The sequence below is a fragment of the Myotis brandtii genome, unplaced genomic scaffold (assembly GCF_000412655.1).
Source record: "Myotis brandtii unplaced genomic scaffold, ASM41265v1 scaffold10, whole genome shotgun sequence".
Classification (NCBI taxonomy): Eukaryota; Metazoa; Chordata; class Mammalia; order Chiroptera; family Vespertilionidae; genus Myotis; species Myotis brandtii.
Window position 1 is genome coordinate 2,776,131 of NW_005353325.1, and position 17,043 is coordinate 2,793,173.

General features: G+C 38.0%; 1 protein-coding gene across 14 annotated transcripts in view; it reads right to left on the reverse strand.

Moving 5' to 3' along the window:
• FRYL (FRY-like) overlaps window positions 1-17,043 on the reverse strand; it is a 238,460-nt gene that overhangs the window by 119,321 nt on the left and 102,096 nt on the right. For all 14 annotated transcript variants that reach the window (XM_014534411.1, XM_014534429.1, XM_014534396.1 and 11 more), the window contains 4 exons: window positions 13,466-13,665; window positions 9,671-9,724; window positions 6,410-6,549; window positions 5,386-5,482 (listed from right to left, as the gene is read on the reverse strand). In XM_014534411.1, coding sequence (XP_014389897.1) covers window positions 5,386-5,482; window positions 6,410-6,549; window positions 9,671-9,724; window positions 13,466-13,585 — 411 coding nt within the window. In that variant the 5' untranslated portion in view covers window positions 13,586-13,665. The remainder of the gene's footprint in view (window positions 1-5,385; window positions 5,483-6,409; window positions 6,550-9,670; window positions 9,725-13,465; window positions 13,666-17,043) is intronic.

The window sequence follows — 17,043 nt, forward strand, 5'->3', positions numbered from 1 at the left end:
GGAAGGAAGGAAGGAAGGAAGGAAGGAAGGAAGGAAGGAAGGAAGAAAGAGTAACCTGATGATACAGGAAAGACATGAACTTTTCATTCATTGCTTCGTGGAAGCTGGGATATTTAAATCCCATGTTAACAATGGGGCAGAAACTGAATTTATTCTGCATGACAAAGTTCAAGAACTCAGATACTTTGGAAGAAGAGTCTTATTGACCTTGGTCCCACACAGGTAAACTGAAATGTTAACCCAGGACTTCTCTAGCATTACGGATACTTAACTAGGATTCTATGAATGACTGGATAGTTACAAGAAGCTTTTCAACCTCTAACAGGCAAACATTATGAAAGTATAACAATCAAATCTTATTGATACAGGAATTTCCAGATATTGGCTGACCAACTATTAGAGGTACGGCAATCTTTTACTTGGTACCCCAAGAACCCCTTTTTAGGACCACACAATCTATCTCAAATTAAGAACTAAAAACAGTATCCCCAAAGTGCTCCCTCAAATCCACACTAAGCTGTTCAGTTTATTACAGATAAACTATAACCAAACCGTTACACAATAAATGAAAACGTTTTCTTCATTGGAATGATAAAAGCATAGAAAGACCATGGATATTGGGCTAGTCTAATCAAACCAAGAATTCTCTTTTCACTAGTTATGTATCCTTGCAGAAGTTTCCACTCCCTCACCTGTAAATTGCAGATAACAGAGTAGAACCCTATACTTACTAGCCCTGAGAGAATGCAAAATCTGGTGTATCACACTGGAGACTGATTCTTGTCCTCTCACCTTTCCCACCCTTCTCTAAAAGGAACCAGGCCAAAATTCTTACCTCTGGGAATGTAGGGGAGACGAAGGAACTAGATATTGAGGACAAGGCCTCGTAGAGGAAACAAAATGGCAAGAAACCAGAGCCAACCAGGGAAGCAGGGAGACAGATGTGTTCTCCAGCCTCATCTTCCCTGGAGTGGCCAACAAAAGAAGTTACTGGGCTCACGGCTGTGGTCCTCTGTGTAGCTCCCAGTCAGTCCTGTGATGACCCCACGGGCAGTGAGGACAGAGCAGACATCACCACTAGGGGACGAGCTATGTTTGGATCAAGTGCCTGACTCCCAGAACTTACTCCAGAATGGACAGCGCTGGCCCAAGACATTTCCCTGACCTTGCAATGATGCAACACTGCATTTCACATGACTTAATTTTTGTGCCCCACTTACTGCACTGTTATGGTTTTAGACACTGATTTCTTCACAGTGGTGTGTGGTGTGCTCTATGCCAGAGATACAGAACACAAGGGGACTTAAACCTGTAATTCCTCCTGAACAGTCTTTATTTGCTCCAGTTATGTGCTAAGTCTAACAATGGCAGCTGGGGACACTACTTAGTCACGTTGCATACTCTTTATTACTGCCCTACTACTGCCACCATCAATCCTTTGTATGTGTCTTTGTGCCAGGTTAGATTATTTACAATATTTACTACAATAGCCTTGCAAGGTAGATATTTGTCCCCTAGTTTACAGGTGAGGGAACTGAAGTTCTGAAGTTGGTGTGTACTTCTCTAGAATATACTGTGGGCCCAGTTTGATATACAAAAAATGCTTTTAATAAATGAAAAAAAAATGAGAGGAAAAGTGCTAGCTTTTTCATATTAGAAGAGAAACAGAAGTGAAAGAAGAAATATATCTTTAGTTTGGTGGGGAGCACAATCTCTAAAAATTTTATATGAAGAATGAACATTATCAGACTGCACAGAAATTTTTGAACTACCTATTTCTCCCCATATTTTCAATAGTAAAAAATAAATAAATAAATAAATAAATAAATAAATAAATAAATCACCCCAAATGGAATAATATTCCCATCTTTAATGTCAAGAATTTTTCAAACCTTTGCCATTTGCATGACTTTAGAAGCAGCTCTAATTCTATCTGAGCATTCAAGAAGCATACATCCTAGAGAATACCCATGTTTTAGTCCAAGGCTATTCCCACCACCACCTCCCAAAATGTAATGCTTTTATCACATCAGGAAAGTGAAAAACAACAAAACTAGGTTAAGATATGTATGCTGGGGCATCAACGAGACTCATTCATTACCTAAGAGACCAATTCTCAGCATAAAAGAGAATAAATTCATGCTTCTGCAAAATTACAAATGACCCCATAACATCTAGAGCTGCTTATCAACATCTAAAATGGTACTGTTAAATCTGAAAATACTGAAGGACTACTCCACCTTCTGATAATTCTCAACAGCACTGATAAAACTAAGCCAAGAGCTTGAAATGACTCACCAACCTGGTTTCCCAATCTTCTTGTTTGTTTCAATGAATAAATACATCTGACTAAAATTCAACATAAAAAGAAAATTGCTTCAAACTTGCTAAACACTACATTGCTGTTTAATCATACTTTCATTGTGGATTTTAAAGCCCCTGTACTAACAGTAACATCTGTAGTCAGCCCTGACCCCCAAATTATTCCTCTTTTTTAGAAAAATGTAATTACTTATCTACATCTTGAGTTCATTTTGTTCCCACGGTGAATTGAATCACACTAATTTCATCACATTTAGCTAACTTAATTCTTCATCTAACTTGTTATGATTAAAACTTTAATTCTACAAGATGCTGGTCATTTCACCTAACTTCACATCTCTGATTTTACCAACAATTTATTTTTATTATTAAAGGGAGAAAACTTGGAGTAAAAAAGTGAACTAGGTTTATAATCTTCGGTAAGTCCCTACAACTAAGAACATTTCTTCACCTGTAAAATGAAAATAGTAGATAACATCTATTGGGCACTTTCCATGTCCCAGAAATTATTGTATTTAATTCTCATGATTCTACAAAACATGGTAAATATCATCCCTCCTTCAAAGAAGAGAAAGAGTTTGTGGGTAATAACTTGCCAAGTTACACAGCAAGTAAATGACACGGCCGGGACGAGAACACCTGCCACGACTATCTCCCAGAATTTATTAGAGTGACCAGCTGATACGGAGGACATAGAGTCTTTATGCATTACGAAGAGTTCTAAATATGTGCGATGATCACTGAAGACATGACAGATTACTCAAGAAACAAATAATTTCCAATATTTACTCCTCCTTAAGACCGAACCATCCATGTATCAATACTTCAATGCTCTCGGGGCCTGTCTAAATCACATTTTAATATGTGTATATTATGTGGGACAAAGTAAAAGTCTTATTAAATTCAAGATCTAGTACATTGATTGCTCTCTGGATCTATTAAACCTTACATCAGTTTGACAGCAGAGAAAATTGGGTTAGTTTGTCATGAGATTTCAGAAAGTTGTATTGATTTTTACTTCATTTTCTGTTTTTAAGAAGCTAAAAAAATGCCTTTTACTAGGAAAGAAAAAAACAACAACCCCTCTATAAGATCTTAAATACAGTGTATCTATACTCTTAGTGATGTATTTTACCCTTTGATGGGTGCATTTGAATGAAAGTATGAGGATAATGGTAAAAGAGAGACGTGGGAAAGTGACAAGGGAACAATAGGTTGAAAGAATGTAGTGACATACGAAAAGCAAAGATTAGCTGTCAGAGCCACTGTATTCCCCTTTCTCGTATTTTGAGTCCATGTGAACCAAGGATCGGAAAGGATTTTGTGGAAGGAAGTGGAAAACTGAGCCCACTGAAAGAATGTCCTTACGTTTACAGACCCTAACTTTTCTTCTACCAGAAGAGCTGTCTGGATTATTTTGGAGAAGGAGACGGAGGAGAAAGAGGATGAAAATGATGAGGAGGGGAAAAGACAAACAAAGAAGGAGAAGAGGAGAAAGACAACTCCAGGGGGTTGTCCTTGTGTTGTTCTGAAGCCAGTGCAATCAGGGAGAGCTTTTTGCAATAAGGGAGAGCTTTTAGGTGAGGCAAGAGACTGATTGCTGAGTAGGAGAATGTCATGGGAAACAAAGGAGAAAAGGCAGAGAGGAGACAGATCAGTCCTGAAGGTCAGTGTAGGGAGTATGCGATGTCCACTGCTGGAAGGAGAAACCCTATACAGTTTAACTAAAAATGATGAGGAGGGGAAAAGACAAACAAAGAAGGAGAAGAGGAGAAAGACAACTCCAGGGGGTTGTCCTTGTGTTGTTCTGAAGCCAGTGCAATAAGGGAGAGCTTTTAGGTGAGGCAAGAGACTGATTGCTGAGTAGGAGAATGTCATGGGAAACAAAGGAGAAAAGGCAGAGAGGAGACAGATCAGTCCTGAAGGTCAGTGTAGGGAGTATGCGATGTCCACTGCTGGAAGGAGAAACCCTATACAGTTTAACTAAGCAAAGAAGTGCAGATGCTGGTTACCAAACCACTTAAATGAGCTACATTAGCTCACATGAGAGGCTAGGGATCAACCACAACGAGCCCCAGTAAAGCCCACTCATGCTGTGTGGCCAGGGCTCCTCTTATCCCTAGTTACCTCAGGGTCTTACGATCCCAGCTCAACTGGGAGGTCACAAAAAGGAAATCTGGCTTGTTAGCACAACTCCCAGAAGAAATTTCTATCCCACTTTCACTAAAAACCTTTAGGATGGGTACAAATTAGAGTGATTTTATCCGTGACTAACTCATTTTTTCATTTTACAAATTTTTAATTATTTTATTTGCAGATTTCAGATATTTGGATTTCAATGACTTTGCACAGACATTATAAAAAAAACAAAGGCAAAGTATAAATGATTACACAATCCAATTATTTTTATATTGGCTATGTCAAAAAACTAGACTTACCAATTTTTATATCTTTCATTTCCTGTTTATTATCATATTATATCTTCTATTCGATTTTATATAACATAGAAAACTCCCTCTCCAAACATGTAATATGTAAAATATAATTTTTCTTTTAGATATCCTAAATTTTCCCAAAACACTACAATGTGCATGGCTGGAAATCTATGGGTCATCTTTGCCAACTCAGTCTTACCCTTGTCAAATAATCCCCATCCCTCAACTATTATTGCACAAATTATTACATGTTGAAATGCAGGCTTGAGGGCTTAGAAAAAGAAATTCTTTGAAAGTGGAAGTAAAAAAAGATTGAAGTAGGTGAATGACAGGCATACTATATTTGCAGCTAACGGCCCATTTATAACACAAATTTCTATTCAGCTCCATTTTGCTAACATGACTTCATGTCTTGGATGGCATACAAACGTAAAAGGAACGAAGTGACAGGTACAGGAAAGGAAGGCCTCAGGCAACTGAAACAGGTATAATTAAATTATAGGAATGCAGTCTATGTGGGCCAGAATTTTAGACAATACATCCTAAATAAGGTAACTGAAACATCAAGGCAAAATAAGAAAAACAGACTTTTCAGAAATAACAACTTTACGGAAATAACAGCACTTACCTGCTTTAGAACTTCAACTAAAACTAAACAAAAAATGAAATCTACTGCTAAGTCTCTCCTCTCAAGAAGATAATCTCTTTCACGTTGCTGGTCATCCCTGAAACAAGAAGCCCAAGTTAGGACTGCATGAAGAATATAAGTTTTAAAATAGGTATTGGCTACTAGTTCAAATTATTCACTGAGTTCCCAATATGGATGGTGTTCTACAGCAATTGCACAAGTTTTCCTAGTAACTCATGGTATATATTACATGTTCTTATTTCCTCTTTTGTAAATTAGGAATCTATACACACATTTCACTATTATATCTGTCAGAAATTAAACCTAATCTAAAAAATTAGGAAAAGGAAGAAAAGTATTTCAAATTTCATTTAGAAAATGTAACATTATTTCATATTTGATTAGTATATTTTTATTAAGAACTGAAACCAAAAAAATAACTCTTCTGAAGAAATTACAGTGCCAGGTAAGTTTCTCACAAATCTAAGATGAAAAAACACAAGTGGCATCTACTCAAGTCCATTTCTAAACCATAGGCCATCACCTGAACACAGACGGATGTTTTACTAAAGCCAAGATCTCCCTAGGGAATCTGAAAAGGGAGAAGACGTGTTCTTGGACTTGAGCACCAAAAAGGGTGTCATGGTAAATAACACGGGGTTTTGACAGTCATCCTGTATCACCACCACTGCTTCCCTTCACACACCATGTGAACAGGACCTTCTTTGAATATTCTCTTAATTTCTTCTATGATTATTAAAGCTCCTCACAACTACTGAAATGGCACTCCTGAAATCTGGTTTAGCACGACTAGTCCCCGTGATGAGCACTGTATGGCTGCACCTGCTTTACCTGGTTTACAGGTTACGCTTGGACTATCCTCTCCCCTCACTACCATTTCATAACAAAAAGAATCAATGTTATTGCTTAGAAGCCCAATAATAACCATCTCCAGTTGATAACACAATCACCCCCTTCACTGGAATTGCTTCGATCCCAGAACAGTGGAAAATGGGCCACTTACCCCTTAGATTTTGTGCTAGATCGAGGCCTATACTCGTAAGATTCATCTTCAGTTCCATTCTGGCGTCTGTACCAGTCAAACAAGGTGCGAAGTAAGGAAGGGAGACAGTGCTCTGCTACGGAGCTCATAGAGCTTATCAACTGAAAACACAAGACAATGCCAGAAGATAAAATACCACATCAAAGAACCATGTTAGTAACTATTAGCAATCACTTAAAAATAATAAGCACTTCTAGAGTAAACATAGTAGAATAAACAGAGCAACTGAAAGCAGTAAATATGTCTAAAAATTAAAAAAAAAAAAAAGAGAGAGAGAGAGAGCTGGGGATATAGCCAAGTAGTAAACGGGGCTAAGTTTCTCCCTCTATCAAAATTCACCCAAATCCATTCTGTTTAGCTCAGAGGCTTTCTACCTTCTCCTTGCAACCACATGCTCCTCACATGATCATCAATAACATCCCTGATTAAACACATGGGTACCTCTGGGAGAACTATTATGGATAACATGTGAGGAAAATCAACACATCTACTTCCTTTCCCTGGCCAGTTCCTCTCTCCTCATGTGAACATAAGGTTCTAAAATGTTGCCACTAGAATTGATAAACAGATGGAGAAACAACGAAGACTACAGTATATTGTTAGAAGTATGGAAAAGCTCAAATTTACTCTGTACTGCTATGATACAGAACAAAATTATAATTAAATAATCAATTTGTGATACAAATCAACATTAAAAATGTGTTGTACACAAGCTTATAGCTTAGAATATTCAGTGGTTCTCAACCTTCCTAATGCTGTGACCCTTTAATACAGTTCCTCATGTTGTGGTGACCCCCAACCATAACATTATTTTCGTTGCTACTTCATAACTGTAATTTTGCTACTGTTATGAATCGTAATGTAAATATCTGATATGCTATATGTGTTTTCCGATGGTCGCGACCCACAGGGTGAGAACCACTGATATAGACGGACAGCATAAAGATAATGTAGTAGGATGAACAACTGCTACCAATTTGAGGCACCTCTGAAACTACCTGTATTGTAGGTGAATATCAGATCCATTTCATGAATGATGGCAGCTTGCCTGTAGTGAGGTGAGAGGTACACCAGCTACCATCAGCAGTCCCTAAAGTCACCTCATCTTGAGCAGCCCAAGAAAAACACCCTCTATTCATAAGAAATTCTGTATCTGACTCAACTCATTGCTCATTAAATTAATATTCTTAAATCAGCATACAGTACAACAATTTTCACTTGGCTTTTCTTAACTAAAAAACAGGAATACTCAAGGTCTCATTCAGTTCCAGGACTACAGGAAGTATAAGTTAATGAAGATAACATGATAACTCTAGTAATGAAGATTTATATTCTCCTAATATTTTATATTCATCATCTAACTTCAGAATGTACTTCATCCAGGAAAATAGAAAAAAAAAGCAATGGCTTATTTGATTGCATGGGCTGTTTTCTTTTTCATTATCTCTGCCTTCCTTTAATTGTGGTTCTATTTATAAATTACCATAATTTGACAGGTAAATAGTGTCTAATATAGGGAATTAAAGTAAAACATGATTCTAATTTTAATTAACTATTTTTAAATTTATATTTTATTAACAATGAACCGTCTCTGTTAAAAGGAGGATATGGTTCACTGTTAATAATGAAGGAACAATAAGACACCATCTACTACTGTAAATGTATATTAAACCAGTTTAAAGCACACACAGCTTTTTATTGTGAAAAAAAATCAAGCTATGATGCATGATCATGTATAGTTTTGTTAATCAATTACATAAGAAAACATATGGAAATTTTCCTTAAAACCTTGTTTAATAAGATTTCTAATTCTGATTTTATATTCATTCATTCATCATTAGTAATATGAATTTAAGCTATAAGTAATCTAAATACTTTTAAAGTAATCTATTAATAATACATTAATAATTAGTATTTAGTTACTAGTAGTAATACCTTTGTGGTGGCATTAAGATGTGAAAAGCATTATATGAGGTGATCTGGTTACTACTATAATAGAGGACTAGCTTCCTGTTTATGGTCTCTTCTTAGATTTGCAGCTATTTATCCACTGTATGTATGCATCAGAATTACCTAGGGAGCTGTAGTAAAATACAGGTGCTACTTAGACTCAGCAACACTGGAGCAAGATGCAGAAACAGTATGTATCCACCAAGTAATTCTAACCAGCCATCGTTACCTAATCAAGTGTACTCATGAACATTAAAATCTATTTCCTAGATATATAATTATGAGAAAAGTACTCAGGAATACTAGATGGCAACAGAAAGCTAATCCAGGTTATTGGTTTTTGCAAACAATCAACATGTAGTAAAACAATTATTAAGCACACATAATTGTGACAAAAATAACACTCGAGCAACACAATCTCAGCAAGAGAAAAGAATTAACATTAGAGAAATACCTCACTAATTTTTAGACATCGGCATTCTATATAAAGGGGGCTGGGGAATTTTTTGGTCACTGTGTATCTTTTCAAGCTCCTACTGCTTTCTGACACAGAGAGGATCCACTTGGCCTTTGCATAAGCACAGCTAGAAGCACAAGTGTGAGGGTGGGCTGTAGCTGATGCCTCTTGGGGCAGCCCTCCACCACTGGGGATGGGAGCTGCAGACAGACAATTCTGGGGACATCTGTGTCAGGCGCAGAGGTAGGATGAAGCCCCCAGAGCAGAGATCTCTCAAGTGTTCCCTTCCATCAGTTCTCCCTCCCCCTGCTTCACTTGCCCAAGCCTGCTCTCTGGGATCGTCCCCAGGACCGAGGCCTCATCTCCAGCTCTGCTTCGAGGAGGTAAAGAGGGAGGGAAGTAGGCTGGATGCTTCTCTGTAAAGGTTCTGATAGCCCCAACAGGAAAAAATAAATGTTACAAGGTAAAATGTTATTATGCAGAAATTGCAGGAATTGATATACAAGAAAAGATTGGTGGATATAATTGGAGACTTTCTGAGAAAATTTAAAAGGGCACAGCAAAGAGATTAACAGTGAAAAGTAAAACATTTAAAAATACTGAATGAGCAGAAATCAATCAAGTTCACAGCTCATTCTAAGAATTATGAAGTTCACAGTTCATTCTATTTGTTTTGTTAAATAAACAAACTACCAACAACAGGCTGAATCTAGATATACGGGAATTTCTTAATACTAGATATATTTGGATCAGACTGGTAGGACAAATATTTTCCTTTCAGAAAAAAATAAAACAGTCCCCTAAAATTGACATACCTGGTCAAACTGAAGATCTTCACCCCTCTGGAGAGATCTAGACAAAGGCTTCTCCTACAATTAAAAATATGTTTCAATAAACATGAGAGGAGAAGACAAAACTAACAGAAAAATGTAGTTTGGAGGAAAGGAGAGATCATACAGAGAGCAGAAAATCTTTTAAAAGTGCATATATATTTAATATTCTCAAAACATAGTGGAAATTGCAGAGTTGTAAAAATCCTGGGCCTAAAGTCAAAATCAGCAGGTGACTGTTTAAAGCTTTTTCCTCTTTTCTTTTCTAGTCACTGGCAATCTAAAAGATTAACAGATGAGCTTGGATACGCCTGGATCATTACCCAGGATTGATCTACCACCTTTTAGGAAGAAAGGAGCCTCAGGTATTGGATTGCATAGTCTGCAAGCTGCTATCCTCAATCAATGATTGCCCTTCCTTCCTGAATCTTTCTTCCAAACTAAAAATGAAATTGTGGCTAAAAGTCAAGCTCAGCTAATCTTCCCATCTTTCGGCCTCTTTAACCTCCTTTTATTATGGTTTCTAATGAGAATCAAAAGGCCCGTTCTCTCATTTTAGTGATAGATTAAATTCTTTTAGCAAAAGCCATTTATATCTGTGCTACTTTTTTTTTCTGGTAACCTCCATGGGTGCTACTTTATTTAAAGTGACCCTACAAGAGTTTCATTTGAGAATTCAAGGGAGTCCTCTTGGATGGGCTATTTATTATCTAAGAGGATACAGAATAAATTTCAAAATAAATAAAATCACAATAAATGCACTTGAAGCTATAATAAAAATATTGTGACAATATGATATTAAATGTATTTTCATTATCTTATATAGATATACTCAGTTTACTCAGACTTGGACATACATGAAACAAAGCTGGCAAGAGATCTGATAAGAAGAAATGATGCTGGTATGTGCGGGGGCGGGGGGGTAAAATCTGTTAAAATATGATAGGGATTTTCTCAGCCTGTGTTTGTCCGTGGCTGCAGGAGACCACCACTTTGGGGGTTTTCCTGGTGTGTTCGAAAGAGTAAGCTCAGACAGCATTTCTCCCAAAGTGTGATGATGGGGTAGAAACACCTTTTTTCTGATGGAATCCTCACCACTATTCACCATAATTTTATAATCTCACCTTAGATTACCAAGCAGATGTCTCTGAAATTAGGTATTAAAGGAATGAATAAATATAGTCAGCATCAGACTAGTATTCTGAAAGAATTATGAAAAGCTCTGTTAACATTGTTTTATTAGAAAAACAAAGGGCACACATCACAGCAAAGTTCTTAAGGCTACAGTCAACTTAAAATACAAATCCTTACTAAGTACCTCCTGCCAATCATCTACCATGGGCAGTGCTGCAGATAAAAAGGAGGGTGAGACCTGGCTCTTTGTATCAAGTAGCTCACATCAGAGGAGATAAACATATGAACAACTAATATGGTAATGTCAGAATCTAGAAGTATGAACAAATTATTATGGTAAAACAAAGATTCATTTAGCTTGAGGAGAATCACTATGTTAAAGGGAATGTATGGGAAATTCAAAGGATGAGTAGAGCTTTAAAACACAGAGCACAGCCTAACAAGCATGGCTCAGTGGTCAGCTGACCTATGAGCCAAGAGGTCAAGGTTCGATACCCGGTCGGGGCACATGCCCAGTTTGTGGGACGTGCAGGAGGCAGCCTATTGATGATTCTCTCTCATCATTGATGTTTCTATCTCACTCTCCCTCTCCCTTCCTCTCTAAAATCAATAAAAATACATATTTTTTTTAAAAACAGAGCATACATCAGGATAAGAGAATCGTGAGACATTATACAAACTGTAACAAGAGTGTAAAGAGGCTGGAATGACCCAACAAGAACTTGAATTTATTCCAGAGCAATGAAAAGTGAGCAAGATTTTTAAAGCAGAATGGTTATAACTGTGAGTATTAGATAAAGAAAAGTCTGGTTAAAATAAGAAAAATGAGAAGGAAATGGACCACTTTCTGACCAGTTAGAAGGCTCTTGCAATGGTCTAATATGACAGAACCTGACCCTAAGCTAGGACAGTATGAATGGCATTGGAAGTAAAAGAAAGGAGAAAGATACAGAAATATCATTTAGAGACTCAAACAAATTAGGTAATTTCACTCATATTTCCTTTTAATATTTTAGCTCTCAAGATCTCCACATTTCAAAATTAAAATTCCTTTAAGAATATAGTATTTTGAGAGCTGACAGGACCACATCACATGGTGATATTTAGAAAACCTATACTAATAAAAGCCTAGGTGGTCCTCGCGCGTGATGTCATCACAAGATGGCCGCACACACAGCAGAGGCGGGGCCCTGTGGCCACTCCGCACCGTGAGGCCTGGGGGTCCCGCGGCTCCACGCAGTGCGGAGAAGGCTGGTCCCAGTGTCTCTGCCACCTCATGTGGAAGAGGCAGGTCCTGGCAGAGAAGGCAGGTCTGGCAGGGCAGGGCAGTTGTGGGCGATCAGGCTGGCAGGGGAGGGCAGTTGGGAGCAATCGAGCCGGCAGGGGAGGGCAGCTGGGGGTGATCAGGCCAGCAGGGGAGGGCAGTTGTGGGGCAAAGGCAGGTGAGCAGTTAGGAGCCAGCGGTCCTGGATTGTGAGAGGGATGTCTGACAGTCGGACATCCCCCGAGGGGTCCCAGATTGGAGAGGGTGCAGGCTGGGCTGAGAGACCCCCCCCCCCCCGGCCCCCGTTCACATATTTCGTGCACTGGGCCTCTAGTATTATATAAAATAGATAAAGTGTTTAAAAATGTGCTGTGCAAGTTGAAAATTGCTGAAGCCAGGTGTTAAGTTTCAGAATAGTCTAGATTTTCCTTTACTTTCTCTTAGGTTTTATCTGTCTCAACAATTGGCATTGGTAAAATTTAATTTTGTTCTTTTGTGACCTGCAGCAACTTATCAAAGCGGATGCTGGGCTTTCACTCCAGGTGGTGGCGTAGGTAAACACTGTACTTGCCTCCTCTCAAGACCACATCAAAGTAACAGCTATAGAACAATCATCATGTAGTCCTATAACTAAGGACATACAGGAAAAACCACCTAGAGACCGTCAGGAGGAGTGGAGAGGCAGAACAGTGTGGTCCCACAGCCACTGTATGTGTAGGAAAAAGACAGTATATACAGTATGGGGTTAGTACTATTCCCGGTTTCAGGCATTTAATAGGGGGTCTTGAAACTTATCCCCCCATGGGGGAAGGGGGACTACGGTACTAACCCATTCCTTAAATTCTTTAAGACTATTTTTAGAGCAGTTTTAAGTTCACAGCAAAATTGAGCAGAAGGTAGAGACTTCCCATACACACTTTGCTCACACATGCATAGCCTCCTCCATTATCAATATTCTGTACCAAAGTGGTGTATTTGTTACCACTGATGAGTCTACACTGACACATCTTAATCATCCAAAGTCCACTGATTACGTCACAGTTCACTTCACTCTTGGTGTTCGATTATCTATGTGCCTGGGCAAATGTTTAATGCATGCACCCACCGCTATAGTAGCATAAAAGTATATTTTCACTGCCCTAAAAACCCTTTTGTTCTGCTTATTCATTCCTCCACCCACACCCAACCCCTGATCTTTTCCTGTCTTCGAGTTTTGTTTTTTTCCAGAATGTCATATAGTTGGAATTATATAGTATGTAGCCTTTTCAGATTGGCTTCCTTTAATATTTTTTTCAAGGTATATTATTTGCAAAGTTTGTATTGTATTGGTTAATACAAAAAATCCAGAAAATATTTCAGACTTTTAGGTCAGCTCTACTCACCAAGGGTTCAGCCATTACAACTTCAATTTTCTTTTCAGCTTGAACAGCAAATTCTGCAAAGAGGCTCTTGATGACATATTCACCGGGCTTGACATCTGGGTCAATCGTAATGTTTGACATGATGATATTCTTTTTCCCCAATGTGGAATGAAAGTTGGAAGAAGTACAGTACTTATTCACTTTGCTGACTGGTGCTGAAGCTAAAATTAAGAGAAAAAAATAAAGAACTCTACTTTAGTAATCAACTAATTAGGCCTACCATAACCACCCTCCTTAGTAAGCATGCTACCCCTGACCTGCTTCCACATATCCCAATCTGTATTACCATACTCTATTTTTCTCTATTATACTTGCTGCCTTCTAACACTGCCCAACATAACTATAATTTAGCTACATGGTTGTTATGTGTTGTTTTTCTCTCTACCCTATTAATGTGAATTCCATAAGAACAGGGATTCCCTTGTTTTTTATGTTCGTTGATGAACCCCAAGAACAGTGCATGGCATATACTAGGTATACAATAAATAGGCACTGAATAAATGAATTCTAAATAAAGTCACATGCAATTAAGGAAATAAAAGAGATGTGAGTAAATGAAACAAAGATGGGGTTAGGAGTTGAAATATGCTACTTTGCATGCTCAGCAAAGGCCTCATTTGAAGAGGCTACATTTGAATTAAGATCTAAATGATGAAAAAGAGGCAACAAGACAAAGCATCCGGGTCAGAAAGCACAATGCTGAGTGTGAATATCTGAGAAACAAAAAGAAGACCAGTGTGGCCTGAACTCAAGGGATGAAGTCAGCGAGAGGCAATTTGAGATGAAGTGAGAATTATCAGTCAGGGATCAAAGTTTTAGACCTTGATAAGAAAATTAGATTTCATTCTAAATGCAATTGTAATTCTGTGTGAAATATTAACTTGCAGGGGGATAGAAGCTGGCCTCTCCTTAAAAGACCTCTCTGGATCCTCTGAATTGGAAGAGGACAAATATAGAATCAGGGAAGCCACTGCAGAAACCCAGGGGAGACCACAGCGTGGGCTAAGAGGCGGGCAGTGGCATTGGAAGTAAAAGAAAGGAGAAAGAGAAGGAAGAGAAGGAAGAGGATTTGAGATTTGCCATGTGTTAGTTCACAGTGTGGGCTAAGAGGCGGGCAGTGGCACAGGAGAGAAGGAAGAGGATTTGAGATTTGCCATGTGTTAGTGGGTTTGATACAAGGTGAGGGAAAGGAATGAACGATGACTCCGTATTTCTATCTGAGTCACTCAGAGGACAGTGGTGCCATTTACTCAGTGAGGGATGACACTGGGCCTGGCGAATAGTACCTTGCGCCAGATGTGGCACAAAAAGAATGCACACCACTGCATGTTGTTTATATTTACCTGTTCTGTTCTCTTGACTGCCTGGGCAGCCTACCTTGGATTTCTATCTACAGTTTATCCTTCCCTCATTCTCCCAGCCTACTGCATAACACAGACCCTCCACATTCTCTAACTACAGCTTATGTCAGTGATGGCGAACCTTTTGAGCTCGGCGTGTCAGCAGTTTGAAAAACCCTAACTTAACTCTGGTGCCGTGTCACATATAGAAATTTTTTGATATTTGCAACCATAGTAAAACAAAGACTTATATTTTTGATATTTATTTTATATATTTAAATGCCATTTAACAAAGAAAAATCAACCAAAACAATGAGTTTGCGTGTCACCTCTGACACGTGTGTCATAGGTTCGTCATCACTGGGCCTTATGTCATCCCCTTCGCCATAGAATCTTTATGGAAAACTTGAGAGATTGTACTTCCCCACCTCAACCTGATCTATAGATATTGCCCTATCATATGCTGTCCTATATGTAACCCCCTCCTTGAAAAGGGAAACAGCATGTAATTATTCAGACACTGAATTTCTGTCTCTGTGTATGTGTCTAAATAACTACAGGACAATAAGCTTACTCTAAATCAGCGGTTCTCAACCTGTGGGTCAAGACCCCTTTGGAGGTCAAACAACCCTTTCACAGGGGTCGCCTAAGACCACCGGAAAACACATATATAATTACATATTGTTTTTGTGATTAATCACTATGCTTTAATTATGTTCAATTTGTAACAATGAAATTGGGGGTCACCACAACATGAGGAACTGTATTAAAGGGTTGCGGCATTAGGAAGGTTGAGAACCACTGCTCTAAATACATACATTCCAAACTCATAAGGAATTATTCTGTCAACTAAAACAACCTACTCTACCAAACACAGTACATATCAAGATACAGAAAGGTGACCTGTGATAACTTCAACAGAAAATTCCAGGAAGTAATACAAAGTCAGGTTACGGCAGACAGTTCAGAAAAAATAATTTATAAATTTTTAAAAATCTTTTTGAAAGACAGAAGTTCCAAACACTTGGCTTCCTTTCATGCCCTATTCATTATCTTTATTTACTAATATTTTCACAGAATAGAGTATTTCCCTCCAAACTTAAGATTAAAAATTAGGCACACATGATTTTTATTATTAAAAATAATAATAATCTAAAGAATATTACAAACTGTTAATATTACACCTCAAATATTTTTGCATCACATCAAATTAAAGTATAATATATTGTATTCTAGAACTAAAATTATATAAGAACAATTAAAAAATTCACAGTCCTTTGAACACAGTGTACACTATTTTAAACAATGAACTATTTGTTTACTCTGTTCCATGATCCAACATTGTGTATTATAAAGGAGAAAATCTATTAACAAATGTTATTGTGGAAAAAAAGAGATCTGAAATTAAAAAATATTTTGAAACATTAAGAATACGCTATATTTTAAATCATTATTATGTTGGACAATCGTAAGAAATCATTTAAAAAGGCTACTCAGTTTCCAGAATTTTAACATATTTTAGAAATAAAAATGAAGATGAACCATATTCAAGGCTGACTTATGTAAGCAGTTACAAAATATATTTTTTCCTTTAATTAAGATGTGTAAGTCTTTAATTAAGATTCATGAGATCCTAACAGTTACAAAGGTTTCTTTGAATTTAACTTTACAATAAATGCAACTAAGCAAGAAGTCACATGATAGACCTAAGTACTTAAAGTTTAGACTCTGATGAAGTATAAACTTTTAAATTGATATTTAGCCTTTGAACAGTATCTTCAAAATGGAAAAAAAAAACTTTAGTTAAACTGATCTCTCAAATAACTCACCATTACTATCTTCTACAGAAAAAGCATAAACATAAACTAAGCATAAATAACTAACTAACATAATTGCATACTAGAGGCCCAGTGCAAGGATTCATGCACTGGTTGGGGTCCCTCAGCCTGGACTGTGCCCTCTTGAAATCCGGAACCCCTAGAGGGATGTCGGACTGCCGATTTTGGCCCACTGTGGGAGCACACTGACCATCAGGGGGCAGCTCCTGCGTTGAGCGTCTGCCCCCGGTGGTCAGTGTGTGTCATAGCGACCAGTTATTCCGGTTGTTCTGTCGTAAAGGTTGCTTAGGCTTTTATATATATACTAGGGGCCCGGTGCACGAAATTCGTGCACCGGGGGGGGGGGGCCCCCCCGGCCCCC